Genomic DNA, 23,307 nt, shown 5'->3' with positions numbered 1-23,307 from the left:
GGGCGGTTCTTTTGTGATCCTCCAAAGTTTAAAACGCTCTTTGTTGAGTGAGGAAGCGGCATTCAGTATGGCTACTGGCATGACGACCCCAAGGACAAGGAAGACTTGCTCATAGTTCGTAATGACGTTTCCAAAAGATGCATCTTTGAACTCGTCGCCACAAATATGTTCGACGCTTTCGCTTACTACCTGGAAACAGACTTTTCGGTAACTCCGTTCAATTACATGGGTTTGGGAGAAATGAGAAAGGTGATAAGTTCACTTGTGCAGGAGAATAAGTATGAAAGAAAATCTCTGGTGGAGGCTAAGTCGCAGAGGGCTAAGAAAATTTGCACCAAAACATTCCACAATGTTCCATTAAAACTTCAGTTGAAACTCTTCTTCGAGACGAGCTAGTGTTACGTTAAAATCAATTTGAATTGGTTAGAATTTATTTCATTTTCACAAATAATTGAGAAGAACAAAACTTTTTACTCACAATTTGTTTCATCAATACAAAATTTGACAGCCGGTGTTAAATAAATTTAAATGTCAAAATATTTGGTGTGAACGATTTTCGGGTTTTCGAAAACTTATTGCCAAAAAACCCGGTTTTGGGTTTGGTGCGAAAAAATAATAAATATTTGACATGAGAATTGTTTCTATAGGGTGTCTTTAAGTTGTATTGGAAGTTATTGTTTATGGTTTGACCGTTCAGCTTGAGAATGGACAGGTTCAGACAATATAAGGGACTTGTGATGAAGCCGTTCCAATTAAGGAAATTTTATTCGAAAGTTGACTGAAAGTTAGTCGAATTATCGAACCAATTCCACTTATGTCAAAATGACAGCTTATCATAATTTTTGCATTCAACTGAAAGCTGAACTTTGAATTTGACGTTATATGTAAAAGGGTTCCTCGTAAAATTGGAAAAGAAATAAGAAATATAAAATACAAAAACAAAATACAGTTTGAAACGGAATTGTCGTTTGCCTAAGGAGCGTTTTTACACAAGAAAGAGGTTAGTGAAGTTAAGTTCCGAGCTTGAATTGTATGACAATCAAAAAACTTACTTGTTGACTTGGTCAAACTTGTTGTCTAAGCCCGCCCAATGTCAAACTGTGTTGCCATCTCTGTTCGGAAAGGTTCATGAATTGTTTATTGCTTCTTAATCGAGGAAATATACTTCAAAAAAATAAATCTATCTAGACCCTTGTTCGTGCTAGTTAACACCTCTCGATTACTTTTTATAGGGTTATGTAAAGCCTTTCATTAATGTTGACAAACCAGCACGTCTTGAGAAATTGGAAGCCAATAACCAACCTACCATTGACGCCATACGGCAATATTTATTGGAAAAAAAATTTAGACTGATGGAATTGGCTATGTAACGTGAAGCCATGGAATTATCTACCGGACTTTAATAATAAAAAAAATGAATTCGAACAATATTACTGTCCTGTATTGTTATTTTTATTTTGTCAAACTCTTAAAAAAACACCCATACGTTTTTGGGCTTGTTCATAGATTAGTGTTCATTGAAGAATAAACAATATTTCAAGAGTTTTGAACTGAATTTAATTTCTGAAAAACTCTACACTACACCACCTGGGCAGCCCATCATAGCATAATGCATTCAATTCATACACACATCCTTGCACCAGCGAAATTTGAATTTATTATCAAGGACTTCCATGCATTATGCATGTTCATTCAGGGGAACAAAACAAAAACTCTTGTTCGAAGCTGTCAACGATTTGAAATCGCCAGTACAAAGGAGCTTGAATAATTCACACGATTTCACCTTCACTAAAGTTTTGCTGCGGAAAAGATAAGACTGCGTTTTGTTTTGAGTTAGTCGTGCAGCGAAAAAAAACAACCAGGACATCATACAAAAATACTCATGGGTAGGAGGAACAGTAAATCTAGGACGATACTTTGCTTGTACATAAAAAAGTACATGCATACAAAGTTTTAAATTTTAAATGAAGCCTATAAATTTGAAACATCTTACTTTTTGGGTTTTGCTCTGAGGAAGAAGATTGTCGCAATCGACATTAACCACCTGAAAACAATGGGTGAAGCTTGAATCGTAAAAAAATACAGGAAGCAAAAGCTGTCAAGAATTGACAAGAATTGAATCTTTAAAGCATCAACTCAAATTTTTTCAATTGAACCCCTTAACTATCCATATAAACCAACAATTGCAAAAAACTTCACCCAACTTGAGCTTCAACTTTGGACCCAACTTCGAATCGTGGCGCTGTGTGTTGTTTTAGTACTTTTTAACTTTGACAGTACGACAAGATTCAGCTCCAACATTGTATTGAGACAGTAACACAACAGACATTTGACAGTAATATAAAAACAAAAATATAATTTGTTCTGTCTCATTGTCTAAAAACTAAATAAATACGATATTTAGCAGTTGTTCTAAACTCAAGTTGTTAGAATTAAACGCAAGAGACTAAAAAAGGCCGTTTTTGACTTAAGACCTTTTAACGTAACGCCAAAGCATTTATCCCAATACTTTTTGTGAAATGATGGCAAATGGTCCTGTTTGTAAATTTTAAACAGAAAGTACGATACAACATTGTGATTTAGTGCATTTAACATGATATAAGAATGTAATTTAAGCTGCGAAACGACAAATGTCAATTTGACAGTTAATATTTTTAAGATTTCTGGGAATTTTCTTATTCACAATGAAAATCTCACCTAGCAATCAAATTATCTTTGCATTTCTTTTCTTTCTATTTATTTATGGGATAAAGAAATGCTACTTACAATTTTTTGACAGCAAAAGTGAAAAATGTACATGTTTTTTTTTTATTTTTCTGAGAGTTCAGAAATCTCTGAGATCTTAGAAATATAAACTGACCTAATTTATAATTGAGGTTTCGGGTTAACTTTATATTTTCTGGTATGTAACTAATTTACTTTTGATAATTGTGTTTGCCTTTAAATCTGTTTATTAAAAGTACTTGGTACTTTTTTTGACGTAACGGGTGACCACATAAAGATGTCCATATTTCTTTTTTGTCTCGCTCCGGTGGTAACACTGCTATGGTGTCGAATGCGCGATCCAGTTGAAGTACAGGTCAGACAAATTTGTTTTCATTTGTTATCAGTCGTCATGGATAGTTATACCAATAAAGAACGAGTATTTTGCGTCGAGTTATATTTTCGCGAAAATTCGTATGTAAAAGTACGACGTGCATTCCGGCGTCGGTTCAAAGTTCCTCGTCATAAACGCGTGCCTTCATGAAAACTGTCAACAGATAGGTTTAACATTTTCGTGAATCCGCCAAGGCAACCGATAAGAAGCGTCCGGGCCCGCCGAGAACGGCCCGTACGGCTGAAAACATTGAGAGTCCGTGAAGCGATTCAGGTTAGTCGGCGGCGTTCAGCGCGACGACACGCGTCTTCTTTGGGCCTAAAAAGGGAATCAGTGCGTAAAATTTTGGTCAAAGATTTGAATTTTCACCCGTGCAAGCTCATGATACCCCATGAATTGATAGATACCGACTACAGACAACGTTTACTCTTCGCTCAGACAATGCTTCGAAAATTGGCAGATGGTGAGATCATTTTGGGTAATCTTTTAATGAGCGATGAAGCTCATTTCGAGTTTTCCGGCGCCGTAAACAAGCAAAACTTCTGGATACACGAAAAGCCGGTACACAGCCAGCATGTGACGGATTGGTGCGCGGTAGCGGAGTGGGGCATTGTCGGACCCTACTTTTTTGATGGAACGGTAAACGGAGAGCGGTACAGAACTTCGCCGTAGACGTAGTTTGAGTCGAACAATATTCCAACAGGATGGTGCGATGTGCCATTCTGCCTGCGAAACGCTCGCTCTGTTGAAAAAAGCGTTCGGTACCTACTCGTTAACTCTCTCGATCGACAGATTTCGCTTGGCCTCCTCGTTCTCCCGATATGACGGTTCCGGATCTTTTCCTCTGGGGATATTTGGAAGGGCGTGTCTACACGACTCGTGTACGTGATTTGGAGGATTTAAAAGCGCTCATTCGACAAGAAATTTCTGAGATTATCCCGGAAATGTTAAGAAATGTCTTCGAAAATTTTGTCAAAAGATTTAACGATTGTGTAAGCCAAAACGGGCATCATTTAATGGATGTAATATTTCAGAAATAATTTGTCTAATCTGTATTTTCGAATAAAATTTGTATCAATGTTGTACGTGCTTTAGTTCTGGAGTTATTTCAAAAAAAATATGGGCATCTTTGTGTGGTCACCCTGTACGAACATTGGTTTATTATTTTTCTAATCGAAGTTGTTCATCTTTTTATATGAAATAATTACTTTAAGAACTGGATCCGAAATTGTTTAGAAATTATTTCTAAACACACACAATTGTTATAATCGAGTTTAGTTAACTAGTAAAAATTTACTTCCATTAATCGGGGAGATGAAAATTGTATTGGTATACACTGCCAATCACTAGGATGAGGCCACATATTTTTCAACCGATTTTCGTTCTTTATACCTGCTGGAAATTTCGTACCAATAAAAATTTACTACATTTGAGTAGGTAGATATTTTCTTTAAAAAAAGTAATAAAATTAAGGGGTTAAGTAGAAATAACAGTTGGAATTTCCCTACATTATTTAAAGAGCTACTTAAAAACAGTATGAAAAAGTGCGTCTTTTGGATGAGGCCACATGAAAAATCTTATAAAATATCAAAAAAATGAAAGAAATGTTTACAGTTTTTGGTTTTCAAATATTTGTTTATTTAGTTTTTCTCAATTAATAATGAGTATGCCCCCCATTTTTCGATATGACCTCTATTAGACGGTTTGGAATGGAATCATAAAGTTTTTTTTAAATAGTCAAGTGAAATCTCGTCCCAGGCATCACGGATAGCTTCAATTAGGGAGTCCTTGTCTTCAAATTGTCTACCGCCTTCATAAACTTTTCGAGATAGCCCATACGTTTTCGATTGTGTTCAAGTCCGGTGAATAGGGTGGCCATGGCAAAAGCTCTACGTTTTCTGATAAAATCCAGCTTTTGACAACCCTGGAAGTGTGGATGGGGGCATTGTCTTGTTGGAAAGTTCAAGGCAGAGGTCCAAAAATATTTGTCATCTTCGGAAATGAGCGTTCCAACAAGTTATTGTAGCTGTTTCCATTCATTGTTAGAGAAAGAAACTCCAATTCGATTTTGCCATAGTAGGTGATAGCTCACCACACCATAACACCTGATGTACGGCTGTGATGTCTTCCCAAAATTAGTTTCTCTTTTCTTAAATAATGGAAATAAAAGTTGTAACCATCGGGGCAAAAAAAAAGACGACGCGTTTCCATTGACTGCTCCAAGAGACATGTTCTGTTGCAAAGTTCATTCGCAGCTCCTTGTGTACTTGCTTTAGAACAGGTTTCTTTTTGAGTTTTCTTCTCTGGATAGTAACATCTTTTCTTATTATCCTTCGGACTGTCGAAATACTGGCTGATACTCCGCTTTTGGACCTTATTGTAGTAGCTGATTGAGTAGAATTTGAAGCAATACGTAAAATTAACCGCTTTTCTCGGGATGTTGTTGCTTGGGCTGTGCGTCCTTTTTGATTTTTTCCATAGTTTTGAGGATCAGCAAGATAGTTGTTTACAACTGTCTTACTTCTGTTCAGCTTCCTTGCTATTTCTCGGCTTGAGAGTCCCATTTCCTTGAAAGCATCGATTTGTCCTCTTTCTGCTACTGTCAACGTCTTTCCGGAACCCATTTGTAGTTGAAATTTAATAAAAATAGTTATTTGTAAAACGTTCTTAAATATTGTAACCCAAATTTTGAAAAACATTGCTGATCTGAACTTCTACAACGAAATATTCGCAATGGCCTCATCCTAGTGACTCACTTTTTTATATCCTTTTTATGTAGCTCATTCATTAATGTAGGGAAATTCCAACGGTCTTTTCTAATTAACCCTATAATTGTATCACTTTGTTTTAAGAAAATATGTACCTACTCTCATGTAGTAAAATTTTCCGGGTTAAACAAATTCCAACAGGTATCGGACCGAAAATCGGTTGAAAAATATGTGGCCTCATCCTAGTGATTGGCAGTGTATGTATTCCAAATGATAAGTTTTAAGGGAAACCCGGCATTAGGAAATCAATTTTAACTTAACAATTAAACTGACTTGAGGAATGTGATCGAAAATGTGACATATTATAAACAATACTTGCCTCTTGATATGTTAACAAAAAAGAATTGTTCTTCTTAACAAAAATCATGAAAAAATCTAAACGCTGGCGCTGAACAGATTCATTTAAAACACCATGCACGTATAAGGGGTGCGTTCATGTAAATATCTAAAGTTGTTGGGATATTTTTGTTCTTAATTTTTAATGTCATAGAAACAAAAGAAACTGACAAATAAATGTCATAATTGAGTTTAACTTTGCAAGTGGTTTAAATGTTAAGATTGTAACATTAAATTTTCTCTTTTTTTTCTTAGTTATTTATCACTTTAATAGTAAGTAACGTACATTTTGACTTTTCCAAAGTATATTTGACATTCAAAGTTGAGGGATTTTTCTAAGCAATAAGAGAAATGCGTTTCCTTTAATGCGCCTGAAACTACTAAAAGACTACTTAAGAGACATTTTAAGATAAAAAAACCTTTTCACGAAATTAAGTTTCTGACGATCAGAAAAGGGTAATTTGATATGTGATATTATAAGTGTTCAGATTCAAAGAATTGTTCGTATCCTATAACATGAACTTTAAAACTGTAAGGAAATTGAATTACGTCTTCAAAGGGTACTTACCATTTCACATTTTCAAAAACATACCTAAACACATGTATATTTTCAATAATTATATGGAAATGACATTTAAGGCTTACATTGAAAAATAAAAAAAAAGAAAAGCTAACCACCATGACATTTAGCAACAAAAACAAAAGTATAGAACAGAACATAAGTATAAATATCTAAACAATAAATGAATGACAAGAAAAATAATAATAACACAGAAATATACGAGAAAACAAAATATCAACAACGATAGCGAACGAAAAACTTTTCTTTTTATTCAACAATGGACATAGTACATTTATGGCAGACATAATTGTTATGAGAAATATTATTTATAATGTTTGTTCGTGTGTCATAACATTTTTTCCCTTCAATCTCTGAATGGTTTCATTTTCGTTGTGTGGGCATATTGTTGTGGGTTGAACTTTTGTTTTTAGTATTTTAAAGCTCTAAACACATTGTTTTTAGTATTGTTTATTTTTATGCAAGTTTTTTGTTTTTGTGTTTAAAATATTATTACGTACATCTACCAGGCAAAATATAAATAAAACATTAAAAATAATTGAGATACTTTATGTACATTATAAATAAATTATATTCTTTTTTATTATTATTATTATTTGTTATTTTGTTAGAAAAAGCCAACTACTATTTCATTATCACCTGGCGATGAAGGACCTGGACTGTTGCTTAAACTGTCAGTTGAAGGACGTTTTGGCAAAAGAACTTGCATTGATGTTCGTCGAAGTATTTTCTCGTCGGCTAAAGTTATTTTTATTTTCGTTTTGTTGTCGCAGACAAATGACAGATGTATGGTTTTTATTATGAAAAAAAGATTTTTGTTTTTTTTAGAAGTTATATAATAGCATACACAAATAATTAAATAACAAACAAAATACAAAAATATTGTAGTAAATAAAAATGAATTAATGTATTTTTTTAATAATAATTATATTTATATTTTATATACATACAGATATTATTTATATTTGGACTCCAGTGAAATGTCAAAACTACTCAGATAAAAAGTTGTGTTTTTATTTAAAAAATAAAATAAAAAAGTATATAAATGTGGAAATGTTAGTTTGTGATAAGAGTATATTATAGTTTAAAATGTTTAAGGTATACTTAAGATATAGGAAATAGCTTAAAAATCCAAACAAATAGAGATTGAATGTAAAAAGCGGCCAATTGAGATGGAAAACAAAACAACGCACAATTTAATACAAAGAAATAGAACACAAACATATTTTTAAAAACACATGAACTGTCCAGGTCTTGATGTCTACTTTCTAAGGTCAAAGATTATAACAATAACAAAAGGGTGTTTTTTTTTAGATAATGTAAATGGCCATAGTACTATGAAAGAGTTGAAAATAAAATATTTCTAGATACTTCACAACACGAAAATTCGAGACATTTTTCGAGCACTTGAAGAGGGCATTGTGAACTTATGTAAAATATTAATATTGGAGAAATTATTTTTAAGGTTATGTAAGAAATTGGTCCATAAGAATAAATAATACTTAACAGCCTAGCTTTTATTTGTTTAGTATATTAGTTTAAATTTATGAATTTTATATTTTTTTTAAATATAAAATGTTAAAACTCTATAACAGTTAAAATTTAATACTTTCATAACTGCATCAAGGGCTTTTGATAAAAAAGTTTATCGTTGAAACGTAAATTTGTCGGATATTTCTCTAGTCTTTTTAAAGAAAAACTTTTGATAAAATAGTTTATCATTGAAACGTAAATTTGTCGGATATTTCTCTAGTCGTTTTAAAGAAAAACTACATTTCCCATAACAGTTTTGTTTTTTAAAACTTTTAAATTAAGGATCATTTAAATCATTTATACAAAATAAAACTCCTTCCCGTAATCGCAGCGGTTTTTCAATGGGCCATACCAATAATCAATTTAATAGTCTGCTTAACGCTAAACGTCACTCTAAATTTTAGAGTAGAGACACGCGTGTTTAACTTCGTGATTAAGTGTAAACGTCATGTTTGTGCTGTCATTCTGACAGTTGGAAGCAAAAGAAACTGTTCGTATGTTTCTTTTATCTCTTGCAAATTTATTTTTGGCCGTGATCGTGACCTCATAAAAATTAACAAAACTAAAAAAAGGTAATTATTTTAATTAACAAATAGATTAATTTCTTTTTATTTAAATATATAAGCAACATTTCAATTCATTTCAGAGTAAATTGTTATTCGAATGGCAAAAAAGTGAAGTCGGTCCCTTAACTGGACGAAGTTACCCAGGATCAGAAGGAAACATTATGAACTGGCTGCCAAGGCTCTCACAAACTTTTTAACACAATTGCTCACACACAATTGCTAAGCTGATGCAACAAATACACAAAAGAAATCTGAAATTTTTTGGATTCGGATACGAATCTGTTATGGCTGAAACACATACACGCTTCAGCTTCGTCTGCGTTACGTTAGGCCTGCTTCGAGGTTGCTTTGAATGACATTTCTATTATTTCATCCCTCCAAAGAGCAAATATTTTGTTTGTTGACATTTTTTTGCAGCTGATGAGCTGTCAGACAAAGCAAATGTTCAGATAATTGAACTAGAGCTTCCGTTTGGAGTCACATTACGTTCTTTTCCTTACGATTGTCAAACGAAACGTGAGGTCGAAGCTTTATTGTGATAGCATGCATTGCATTCCTATGGCTGAACTCGTAAACGTCAGGCAAAGCCGAAGCTAAAGCGTGTTTGTGCTTCAGCCATTAGCATCCCGAACGTGGGGAATGTCATTTCGACATAAGCTGTCTGTTTTGGCAGCAAATGTAGTAGATAATGTAATAGAGCACAGTTTAGTTAAAAGACGTGTTTAATTTGGTTATTGGTTAACACACAAATAAACTCGTCTCTAAAGTTTAACGTGGCTTTTATCTAAACGCTTGTTTAGTCAATAATTATTGGTAAAGCTCAATATAATTGAATATTTTTTAAGTACCATTAAAACGAATTCGTTACCGAACGAACTAAAAAATGATAATTTAAAAAAAATCGACAATGAAACTCACTCTCATAAGCTGAAATACTTGACTCTTAACAGTCGAATTGTTTTTTCTTGAACACCGTTTATTTTAATAAATATGATTTAAAATTATGAAAATAAACCAGCTCAGGTGTTCATATATGCGTTTTGCTTCGATGTAATGGTTGGGCTCATCAGAAGATGACCATTACACCTTGTCTTGACGCATATTTTCTCGAATAAATCGAGATTCCATATAACATGAGCTACATAGAGCTACTGTGAATTATATGGTTGCTACAAGTCTTCAAAGAAGATAAATTGTAGCCAATTTTATTGCCTTGCTATGGGACTTTTAAAGATGAAATATTTGACTGTTAAGCTTGCACATGAGAGCGAACAATGAATGGACGAACAAACGTGATTTACACATTTCAAAAAGTCAATTTCAAACAAAAACACAATTAAATTATAAGAAACCAATTGACACTTATGTTAGGATAAAAAAATTAGCATTTTGTTCTCTAAAACAAGACAATTTTGTAAAAACTATTTGAATTGCAATGTGGTTGCTACGAACTGTCAAACTCTATTTGCGTTCTACATACAATCCACACTGCAACGAATAAATTGTTCGCCTCAACTTAACCTCAAAATTGTACCTCTCTTATTTTGTTTGTTGAAAAGGGTAATTGACAGTTCGTCGCTGTCTGCGAAAAGAGAAACAAAGCTCATGTGAAAGAAAAGTCAAAACGACCATCCACAGTTCGCAGTTCGTAGCTCATGTGCAAGATACGTGTACAAGTGACCCTAACGACAATATTGCAAATATTTAGAATTTGGTTTTCATTGGTAAAATAAATCAATTTAATTTTGATTTAAATCGATCAAATAATGTACATATACTATTTTTGCGTTCTATTAGAAAATAAAATTGATCTGTTTTTTAATGTTTTTAAAGTTCTGGTTTAAGTTTTTTCAAAATATTTACCAATCCTATCTTTAATGAATAACAATAAAATTTATATCTGTCAATTTGGCTTGTGTGATTTGTTTGACTGTGAAAGTTGTGATTTATTATATTTTTGAAATAATTCGTTCAGTTAGCCAATTTATATTTTTAGGATTTCAGAGATTTCCGTATTCTCAGAAACATAAACAAAATTTCTCATACAATTTTTTAACTATTCCTGTCAGAAATGTAAGAACAGAATTTTTATGATTCTATTTCTCAAGAATTATCCATCGCACAGCTCAAGAAGCAATTCAAAGCTAATTTGCTTGCTAGGTCAGAATGAATAATGAAAACTGTTTATATTTCATCCTCCTTTTCTGTCAATCTACATTTTTATCTTGAAGGAAGACAAAAGCTGTCAACATTAGTTTTTGACATATTTGTTTAGAAAACAAAATAAATGGAAATCCTCACAGGAGAATTATGTTATTGTGACCTAACGTCACAAAAATGTTTTGACAGATACTTGTATCACCTTTTTTAATTTTTTAATATTCAAATTTAGAAATCATTCATCCATCTATCAAACTTCACTGCTTTGCTTAGAAATATTCCAGCAACTAAATTCGTTAATAAATCTGAAACCAATTTAAATATCTTTCCGCATTAAAAATCAATAATCAGTCAAGTATGCCATATGGCTTCACAGTTAAACGCGTATTTAAATTGAATAGTATATCGAATTAAATAGTTACATATACGTAAGTTTAATTTAAATTAAATAATAATAAATATGATTCAAAGTATAAATTACCCTTTTAATGCCTTTAATGGAATATGAACGTCAAGTTCAGCTATAAATAACCAAACAGGTTTCAGATCACTGAGCTGAACTAGAGTAAGCTTTGTGAAGAATACAATCACCATCGAAATGTCAAATAACGTGGAAATAGTGTTCTTTTGTTTAAATATTCCCTATAGACATTTTCCTATGGATTAAATATAATCAAACAAAAATAAGAAATTACAAACAAGAAGCTGATGACCTGAAAAAATTTCAAACAATATTTGACATTTGACACATTTGATTTGACACTTGCAAATGGTATATCCGAAATTTAATGTCCATTAGACATTTGGTCCGTTCGCGTACTTTTTGTGCTAAAATTCGTTAAAAGAGTGGGAGTAAAATTCTATCACAAAAAAGTAAGCGAACGGGAAAGGAACAGATGAGCCCAACCATTACATCAGGGCGAAACGCATATATGAACACTTTTATGCTGATTCGAATTTAAATCATATTTATTAAAACAACAAATGTTTCACACAACATTACTGTCTTGGTGCTGTTCTTTGAAAATTTGTTTTTAAATGTCACAACTGACAGCAAAAGCGAGCAATTTATTTAATTTATTTGAATTTCTATCAAATTTGACACTTTTCACAAATAGCCCAAAGAAATTTCTTGGGCTAAAATTCGTAGATTGAGGAAATATTTTACTTTTTCATGAGCGCTCTCTTTTACGAAAAACTACGAAATTTTTGAGTACTCGAACAGTATTTGGTTAAATTTCGTATTTTTTCGAAAATTGACCTGTACGCGAACAGACCTATTATATTTTTTTAAAAGATATTAAAGAAGTCATAATTTAAACAAAGTGACTCTTTTTCGTAACAATTAAAATTGATTTAAAATTCTGAATAAAATTGCCGTTTAAGAAAACATACTTTAAAGTGGAATGCATGAATGAATTAATCTGAAAATATTTAAACACTACCGTGCAGGTTTTTTCATTTTATTAACTGAAGTGCAACGTAATCTAATTGGGCAGGTTCAAAAAACATAAATGACTTAATTTGCAGTCATCTGCGTTCTTGAAACGAAAATTTGAACCAAGACAACTAGTTCGTTTTTCAAGTGTCATAAACTTCAAACTCGGAACTTTACTACCCTAACCTCTACCTTCAGTTGATTGTGCAAAAACTACCTGAAACATAATTTGTCTTCAAAACACTTCTCAGGCAAGCCACAATTTCATCTCGACTTGTTTTCTGTATTTTAAGGAAATATTACTTATTCCTTTTTAAATTTGACAAGGCACCCTTTTACATAAAACATCAAATAGTATTGTCATTGTGTAGAAAAACATCAATCGCGGATTAATAAAGTTCAGCTTTCAGTGGAATGAAAAATTAAGATAAGCTGTCATTTTGACACGAGTGGAATTGATATGATATTTAGGGAGATTTTTCTTGACAAACTTTTCAGTCAACTTTCCAATAAAGTTGCCTTTATTTGAAGGCAATCTTTAGTCAGCTGCCCAATTAGATGCTAGAAACTTGTCTTACTTTCAAGTTCCTTATGTCGTTTAAACCTGCCCAATGATTTTAACCGCTGGTGTATTATTATCTCGATTATGTCAAATTGAAATGACTCTCAATGTCTTTAAAGGCCGTGTGTGAACTGCCTTAATAGTTTTTGTTGAACTTAGACGTTTGGTACAAGATAGGATTAAATTAAGCATCTAGCTCTTAAAGTACGTTAGAAAGGACTTTCCTTAAAGATTTAAGAACGTTCCTCGACGAAAAAAATGGTTTTCCCTGTTCAAGTTATTAAATTCCGTAAACAAAATCTAGCTTAAGAGACATAAGGTTGAAAATTCGGTCAGAAAAATATAAAAAAATCACATTTTCACTTGTTTATTAATATTTATCAGTTTTGAAAGTGTATTTCTCATTTTGAAACAAAACTCCAAACATTTTTTAAAACAGTTTCCATTTTTTTAATATATAAACACTTCTTTTCCTAGTTTTCAACAATTACAAATCAAGGGAAAGCGATCAACAAATTATTCTATTTTATTCACCACGCTAGTGTCAAAATTCTACCAACTTAAACAAAATTTTAACACAATTTTAATGGCGATAAATAAATTCACGTTTTAAATTTTAAAATACTATTTTCAATACAAATTTATTCACGGTAAAGGGTCTTGCACTTGAGAGCGAACAACGAATGAACAAATGGACGAGAAAACGTGATTTTACACATTTCAAAAAGTCAATTTCAAACAAAAACATATTTAAATTATAAGAAACCAATTGACACTTATGTCAGGATAATAGAATTTGCATTTTCTTCTCTAAACCAAGACAATTTTGTAAAAACAATTTGGTAATAACAAATTGCAGCGTGGTTGCTACAAACTGTCAAACTCTATTTGCGTTCCACATACCATCCACACTACAACGAATAAATTGTTCGCACTCACCTTAACCTCAAAATTGTACCTCTCTTATTTTGTTTGTTGAAAAGGGTAATTATAAATTGACAGTTCGTTGCTGTCTGCGAATAGAAACAAAGCTCATGTGAAAGAAAAGTCAAAACGAACATCCACAGTTAGCAGTTCGTAGCTCATGTGCAAGATGCTTAAGCTTTAAGCAGTATTCACATGAGCGCGACCACCGAACGACGAATGAATTAAAAAATGTGAGTTTATATGCATACGTTTGAAGACATTTTCCACACAAATTCTTAAAAAACGATAGCAATATAGTTTTTTTTATTGCTTATTTATGATGCATAATTTTACTTTTCAATATCACACGAGTATATTAATAAATTTAGGAAAACAAATTTATTCGTCGCGAAAAAAATTGTAGTTGATACAAACTGTCAAACTTTATTCGCGTTCTACATTATCCACACTCGCAAAAGATAATCGTGCGTACTTAACTTAAAAAAAAAAACAATCTTGTTTTTTATTAAGGAAACATATTCTCCTTCAATTTTCCGATTTGAATTAAATGGATGCAGATGAAATCTTTATCTTGTTTTGTTTATTAACAAGGTCACCAATAACTTTTGTTTAAACAAATACCGCATTTTCTTAATAGTTTGTTTTCAAAACAAAACACAATAATACAAAAAAAAAACAATTGTCAAAGTCAAACTTCATTCGCGTAGAATTTAAAACTCTCATGTGAAAGAAATGTCAAAATCGACGAATATTCGTCGTGATCATGTGAATAGTACTTAAGTCCCTACATCTCTGCACTATAAAGTTTAGTTTAAATTGAAAAGCCGATGTTAAATGTGAACCACACCTAAACGTCAAGTTTTTTCTGCATTTCATTTGACATTTCTCTATTTCAGACTAACTCATGGAAAGATAAACACTCAAGCAACGTTCTATATTTGACTGTCAACAGTCGAATTGTTTTTTCCTGAACACCGTTTATTTTAATAAATATGATTTAAATTCGAATCAGCTTAAAAGTGTTCATATATGCGTTTCGCCCTGATGTAATGGTTGGGCTCATCTGTTGCTTTCCCGTTCGCTTACTTTTTTGTGATAGAATTTTACTCCCACTCTTTTAACGAATTTTAGCACAAAAAGTACGCGAACGGACCTAATGTCTAATGGAGAGTAAATTTCGGATATACCATTTGCAAGTGTCAAATCAAATGTGTCAAATGTCAAATATTGTTTGAATTTTTTCAGGTCATCAGCTTGTTGTTTGTAATTTCTTATTTTTGTTTGAATATATTTGGAATATTTAAACAAAAGAACACTATTTCCACGTTATTTGACATTTCAGTGGTGATTGTATTCTTCACAAAGCTTACTCTGGTTCAGCTCATTGATCTGAAACCTGTTTGGTTATTTATAGCTGAACTTGACGTTCATATTCTATTAAATGCATTAAAATGGTAATATATACTTTAAATCATATTTATTATTATTTAATTTACATTAAACTTACGTATATTAAACTATTTAATTCGATATACTATTCAATTTAAATACGCGTTTAACTTTGAAGCTATATGGTGGCATACTTGACTGATTATTGATTTTTAGTGCGGAAAGATATTTAAATTGGTTTCAGATTTATTAACGAATTTAGTTGCTGGAATATTTCTAAGCAAAGCAGTGAAGTTTGATAGACGGATGAATGATTTCTAAATTTTAATATTAAAAAATTAAAAAAGGTGATACAAGTATCTGTCAAAACATTTTTGTGACGTTAGGTCACAATAACATAATTCTCCTGTGAAAATTCCCATTGATTTTGTTTTCTAAACAAATATGTTAAAAACTAATGTTGACAGCTTTTGTCTTTCTTCAAGATAAAAATGTAGATTGACAGAAAAGGAGCATGAAATATAAACAGAATTCATTATTCATTCTCACCTAGCAAGGAAATTAGCTTTGCATTCCTTATTAAATTGTGCGATAGATAATTATTGAGAAATCTCTCATATTTCTGGCAGGAATAGTTAAAAATTGTATATGAGAAATTTTGTTTATGTTTCTGAAACTACGGAAATGCCTGAAATCCTGGAAATATAAATTTGCCAACTTAACTAATTATTTCAAAAATAAATTATATCACATCTTTCACAGTCAAACAAATCACACAAGCCAAATTGACAGATATAAATTTTATTGGTATTCATAAAAGATAGGATTGGTAAATATTTTGAAAAAACTTAAACCAGAACTTTAAAAACATTAAAAAACAGATCAATTTTATTTTCTAATAGAACTCAAAAATAGTATATGTACATTATTTGATCGATTTAAATCAAAATTAAATTGATTTATTTTACCAATGAAAAGCTAATTCTAAATATTTACAATATTGTCGTTAGGGCCACTTGTACACTTAAGTATCTTGCACATGAGCTACGAACTGCGAACTGTGGATGTTCGTTTTGACTTTTCTTTCTATTCGCAGACAGCGACGAACTGTCAATTTATAATTACCCTTTTGAACAAACAAAATAAGAGAGATACAATTTAGAGGTTAAGTTGAGCGCGAACAATTTATTCGTTGCAGTGTGGATTGTATGTGGAACGCAAATAGAGTTTGACAGTTCGTAGCAACCACATTGTAATTCAAATAGTTTTTACAAAATTGTCTTGTTTTAGAGAACAAAATGCAAATTTTTTTATCCTAACATAAATGTCAATTATTTTCTTATAATTTAATTGTGTTTTTGTTTGAAATTGACTTTTTGAAATGTGTAAAATCACGTTTGTTCGTCCATTCGTTGTTCACTCTCATGTGCAAGGCTCTTAATATAGACTTAACAGTCAAATATTTCATCTTTAAAAGTCCCATAGCAAGGCAATAAAATTGGCTACAATTTATCTTCTTTTAAGACTTGTAGCAACCATATAATTCACAGTAGCTCTATGTAGCTCAGATTATATGGGATCCCGATTTATTATTTAAATATGCGTCAAGACAAGGTGCAATGGTTATCTTTTGATGAGCCCAACCATTACATCGGGGCGAAACGCATATATGAACACCTACGCTGGTTTATTTTTTTTTCATTTTCATGATTTTAAATCATTTTTTTTTTAAATAAACGGTGTTCAAGAAAAAACAATTCGACTGTTAAGAGTCAAATATTTTATCTTACGAGTGTGAGTTTCATTGTCGATTTTTTTAAACTATCATTTTTTAGTTCGTTCGGTAACGAATTCGTTATAAAGGTATTTGAAAAATATTCAATTATATTGAGCCTTACCAATAATTATTGACTAAACAAGCGTTTAGATAAACGCCACGTTAAACTTTAGAGACGAGTTTATTTGTGTGTTAACCAATAACCAAATTAAACACGTCTTTTAACTAAACTGTGCTGTATTACATTATCTACTACATTTGCTGCCAAAACAGACAGCTTATGTCGAAATGACATTCCCCACCTTCGGGATGCTAATGGCTGAAGCACAAACACGCTTTAGCTTCGGCTTCGCCTGACGTTTACGAGTTCAGCCATAGGAATGCAATGCATGCTATCACAACAATGCCAACAATTGAAACGTTTTGAAAAAAAAAACGAGATTTCTCAAATGGTTTCACAGCAAATCGGTCTAAGAAAGTTGTATCAAAATTTTGGAAAGAAGTAGAAAAAGAACTTAACAGGTTGGGCCCACCAACAAAATATATTTATTAAAAAAAAAATAATTTGTGGTATGGCTTGATAAAAAAAGTACGTGAAGAAGAAAATGTCTGAAAACAAAAGACAAAATAAGCAATCGGTGAAAGCCCAAACAAGGAGTATACATTTAGTGCGTTGGAGGAAACGATAACACGGATTTGTACCTTTAGCATCTTGCACATGAGATACGAGCTGCGAGTTGCGAACTGTGGATGTTCGCATATTTTGACTTTTCTTTCACATGAGCTTTATTTCTATTCGCATTCAGACGAGTTGTCAATTTATAATCACCCTTTTCAACAACCAAAACAATAGTGGTATAATTTTGAAGTTAAGTTGAGCGCGAACAATTTATTCGTTGCAGTGTGGATGGTATGTGGAACGAAAATAGAGTTTGACAGTTTGTAGCAACCACGCTGCAATTCGTTACTACCAAATTGTTTTTACAAAATTGTCTTGTTTTAGAGAACAAAATGCAAATTTTATTATCCTAACATTATGTAAATTATTTTCTTATGATTTAAATGTGTTTTTGTTTAAAATTGACTTTTTGAAATGTGTTAAATCACGTTTGTTCGTCCATTCGTTCATTCTTGTTCACTCTCATGTGCATTGACCTTTAGAAGAATTGGTGGAAGAATACCCAGGTGCTTTAACTTTTGGTCTACCAGCCGAACATTGAAAACATAACTTCAACGCCTCGTCCTACAAAAAAGTCACAAAAAGGCATAACTTGTAACGTCGCTTTGAAACGAGAAATTGAAATCCAAAAAGTACCCTGCAATAAGGTTTATAAGAGGCAGTTGAGGCTATGAAGAGACACCAAAAATAAATGGAATACCATTTCAAGAAAACATACAGGTCCAATGACAAAATTAGTGAGTTTCAGAAGAAGATGTTGGATGAAACCTCAAGGCACAACCTTGAAATGCAAGTGATGAGAATGCAGGAAGTTAAAGCAAAGCTCGAGTTCCAAAAACGTTTACACAACAACAAAAACTTCTTTGTTCTCGTTGTATTTCATCGATTAATAATGAAAATGATATTCTTTGAATTTTTATGACGTAAACAAACAATTTTTTTCGCTAAGAACTGACTGTCAAATCATTCCGAAAATATGTTCCAAAATAAATTTATTATTTTCAAGTTGACAAAATTTGTTCCCAAGGAAAAAGAGTTTCGTGAGAAATTCCCGATTGTAGGAACTCGCTCCCGGGAAGGGAAAATTTCCTATGGGGAAAAATATTTCAAAAGGAATTCCCGATAAGTCATAAAAGCTCGTTTTTGAGCAACAAATTCAAAAATTCAATGACCATGTTATCTCACGTGGTGACGATGTTAATTGGCCGCCAAAATCATGTGATTTCACGCCGTTGGACTTTTATCTTCGGGGTTATTTGTAAGAAAAGTGTACGTCGATAAGCCAACAACAATTCAAGAGCTCAAAGATGAGATCAAAGAGGGTGAGCCGCCGAAGACGTCGCGCCGAATATTTGTTAAATAATTTATGTTTTATTAAAAATCACTATCAGCCCTTAAAATCTAACCAACCCTTATAGACTTCAAGTTAATCAGTACTTCTTGAGGGAATTATATTTGTATTCACATTATATTTAAGATTCACATTAGTACTTTTGTTCCTATACTTATAATTTGTGTCCTTTAAGTACTTTGTGGTACAAGTCATTACAAAAACTTCCTGTGGGGTATTAAGGAACTTCTCTTGTTGCCTTGTAGGTTACTTTATATTTTTATATTTCGTTTTTGCTTCACTCTGACACTCAATCGATATTGAATAGAAATTTCATTTCATAAAAGGTTTCCTACTGATTATATTATTATTGCAATGGCTTTTACACAGATGGCATTTAAGAACACAGTATTTGCTTTACGCCCTTTGAAAGGGTTTTGAATGGCAGTGCAGAGATTTTATTGAAGAACTTAAAAGAACTTAAAGAAATTGAAAATTTTGAATTTCTTAACAAAAATAAAACTATCATTTATTAGAAAACTAACCTGTCCATAAGAATGTCCTTAAACTTTTGAAGCATTTTTTTGCTTAATACTTGAGATTAAAAAAGGGCTTATGCTACCGAGTGGCTACCGTGGAAACAGCGTTTAAAGCAAACAAATTTCAGCAATACTCAAACTCTTAGAGAATGGCACAAATTTAGACTTAATAAATTTAAAAGGAAGAAAAAACGAAGAAAACGGTTTAAAGTAACTTTTAATTCTGTAACGAATGCGTCCTCGTCTAAACAAGACTATCACATCAAGTTTTTGAAATATATTAAAGATAAATATAAAAAATTATATTGAAAACTGATATTTTAAAAATTTAAACAGATATGTAGTTAAAAATTTACTCCAAAGCATGAGAGCATTTAATACGTGTGTCAAAACTTTATATAGGCACCAGTTATAGCTATCATTGGTTTTCATCATTGAAAACAAACATTGAACATTTTTTGACAGGCCGTTTATAGCTATCATTCAAAATGTCTGTCATTGAAAAAAAAATTCCTGATTGATATCCACCGAAAAAATGTTTACTGACAGAAATCTGTCATTAGAGTTGTGTGAAATTGGAACACAGATCAGTGGAACGATTAGTTTCACTTTTGAACCTTAAGGGGCCGGTTATAGCTATCAACAACATTTAAAACAGTAGGAATATTAAATGTTTTACTGATTATTAAATGTTGTTTTCTTTCGATCATAACATCGAGATTCGCGCCTCAGATAATTTGTTTACTGTTGCTTTTTCATTATTTTTAATGATGTGTTTGGAACACTAAAAGTAAAACTAAATGAAAATTTGTTTGGCTGCGGCAGTCAGCTGTTTAGTAAAATGAAATTTCATCATTATGGATCTGTTACATGTTCGAAAATTTAAAACTTACTGATCAGGATTACTATAACCGGCCCCTAAAGTATCAGCTGTTCAGGAAAATGAATTTCCGTCCGGAAAATAGAAAAACAATTTGTAAGCCTAGTACGCTGCTGATGCGAAACGAAAATTCCCATACAAAAATGACATGACGAAATCATAAACGAAAAATTTCGCTGTGCTTTTCGTTTTTCAGTACGCTGCTGGACGAAGAAATGTGTCATTTTAGTGGATAGCTGTACTAGATTTCTTAGTTCAATTCTCCACTCTTTTCGTTCTTGATTGAATTGCCCGGCACATTTATTGCTTGCAAAATTTTGACGTTTAATTTTTGTATTGAAAAAAAAAATAGTTTACTCGTGAGTCGTGACTTTCGGTGTTTTGACTTTGATTTGACATTTCAAATAAAATGGATTGGTCTTATGTGTTCCAACAATACATTTCTGAATCGGAAACTCAGGATTTTGAACATGTTATTGATGATGTGCAAGAAGTGACGAAGACGAGCGATGAACCTTAACTTCCAAGAAATAAACCGAAGAAAAAAAAATTGATTTCTCTTTGGAGAAAAAAAAGGAACTGGCTTCGTTGGTGAAGCTATTTGGAAGTTGAAGCATAGGCTTCACAAAAATAATTCAGCCGTTGCGAGCCTCTGGTGTAATAAAGCTGCAGAAATGAAAAAAAAACTATGTACTAACTGCTCAACAAAATGTTAATAAATAGAATTCTTTTCCACTTTTGTTTACCAGCAGCTGACTGTCAGAACTTTTCAGTTGTTTTTGACAGCTGACAGAACTCTTCACAAATATTTTTCCAATGTGGTTTTCGTTTTCATTTTGCTCTGCACTTAGAGACCGCAAAATCGTTTCACTTTAGCTGCGTACTAGGCTTAAAATGGGAAATTTCAGGGATATTTTTGTTAAAATAGAGTTCTCCTCATAACCCTGTAAAAATAAAACCCTTTTTTTCTTTCTACTAAGCGAATTGTGTGAGAAAAAATGAGAAAGCATCATATGTTGAAATAAATGACAAGAATCTCCAAAATACAACAGGGTAAACAAGTCAATAACAAACGTTTGAGTAAAAGTGTGTCTTGAGCTAAAAATAACTCCATGATGTTCTTCTTCGTCAGATGAAGATGACCAATCTTATATTATAATTAAAAATTAAAATCATAAAATAATATTATATTCAGATTCTGTATCTTCAAATATTCAGAATACAAATTTTTCAAAGGAGAACATCAGCTGTTAATCTGTCATATTAATTTTTAAATGACACTTTTAAAATTTAATGAGCCAACAATAGGCATTTAGTTTTAAAAGGTGTTTAAAAGCTTATTTACTTTAAAAACGCTTGGTGAAACGAACAAATTTCCCATTTTACAGTTTTAAATCATGTTAAATGTATAAAAGTTGTTTATGAAATCGGGCATTAATCTCCTAAAAAAGTACATTCAAAAATTCTCTTAAAAAAAAAGAGTACTTAAACGAACTAAGTTTAATATTGAATGTATTCGAATTTGAATCAATTCTAAGTCAATCTTTTTATTCTTCATGTAAATAGAATTTAAGTCATCAAGGTCATTTAAACGTCTTACTGAGATACTGCCTCTTGCAAGGAATTGACAAATCCTCTAAGAGAAATTCTTGTCATAAAAAGTGCTTTCTCAAATAAGCCGATTGGATTTGGATCAAAAAAGCCTTAGGTCCCTTCCGTACTCAGTACACAGGAATGGTTGACAGTTTTAAGTCACTAGGAATTCGTTATCAACGGACTGTGGCGCCACCTATATTTTTATAATGAGAAACATAAACAAACGTTAACTTTAATAAAGAGATTAATGTCGTTTATCTTTGTTGTCCCTTGCAACCCTAGGGACTTTGCAAACACCTATCATTTCCTGTAACAAAAAAAAATAATAATAAACTCCTCAATAATCTAACTATGTCCATTACAATGACTTTTCAGGTGATTTATTGCTGTATTGACTTTAAATTAAAATAAATTGAAAGCATTTATAATAAAAACAAAATACCTTGAGGGAATAAAGTTCTAACCTCCCTCAGTGAGGTGATTTATTGATCGGAAAATGCAATTAAATATTTTTTCTGCTTTGGAATCAATTCGTAAAAACAGATAGAAGTTTGTGTAGGTTTAAGAAAGCTTAAATCAATATTAATAGATAGAATAATTACAGTTACAGGTGTTAGAAGTGTTCGAAGTTAAAAACTGGAAAAGTTTACATATAATTATTGAAGGTATAATAATAGATCTGTTTAGTGGATGGTAAAGGAAAAGACTGGACTTTTCTGGAGAATAAAATATTCTTTGAGTGATGGCCTCATGGGGTGTAAAATCAGATATTCTTCAAAAATCAAAAATGTAGCAATTTATTTTGCCCCGCAGAATACAAAAATAGGGGAACTTTGTGTTTTGACAGCTAGATCTGATTCATTTTGCCACGGAAAACCCCATCTGTACGTTTGCTTTCCTTCCTCGCCATTTTGATTTATTTTGACAGCTACGTCAATATACCTCCATTATTTATAAAATGCTTATTTAACAGTTCTTTTAAATATGAGTTTTGGAAAAAACGAACAGATCCTAATCAATTTCATATACTTCTTCATATTGGTCACAGACTAGACACTTTGAATTAGATAATACATATATTTTAATAAAATCAATTTTATATGTAGTCGGTTTATTATTCATGTGAACGCGCTTTTGACATGTTCTGGCA

At 31.9% G+C, this 23,307-nt stretch overlaps 1 protein-coding gene across 3 annotated transcripts in view; it reads right to left on the bottom strand.

The window, feature by feature from the left end:
* Positions 1 to 23,307, bottom strand: part of LOC129943268 (oxysterol-binding protein-related protein 8) — a 119,544-nt gene that overhangs the window by 65,494 nt on the left and 30,743 nt on the right. The window contains exons 2-3 of one of the 3 annotated variants that reach the window (XM_056052575.1): positions 7,732 to 7,770; positions 7,421 to 7,519 (exon numbers count right to left, since the gene is read on the bottom strand). The exons of 1 other annotated variant lie outside the window; for it this stretch is intronic. In XM_056052575.1, coding sequence (XP_055908550.1) covers positions 7,421 to 7,519; positions 7,732 to 7,770 — 138 coding nt within the window. The remainder of the gene's footprint in view (positions 1 to 7,420; positions 7,520 to 7,731; positions 7,771 to 23,307) is intronic. One more of the 3 variants, XM_056052576.1, reaches the window with a different exon arrangement.

The sequence above is a fragment of the Eupeodes corollae genome, chromosome 1 (assembly GCF_945859685.1).
Source record: "Eupeodes corollae chromosome 1, idEupCoro1.1, whole genome shotgun sequence".
In the NCBI taxonomy this organism is placed as follows: domain Eukaryota; kingdom Metazoa; phylum Arthropoda; class Insecta; order Diptera; family Syrphidae; genus Eupeodes; species Eupeodes corollae.
This window is presented reverse-complemented; position numbering and strand designations above follow the sequence as displayed.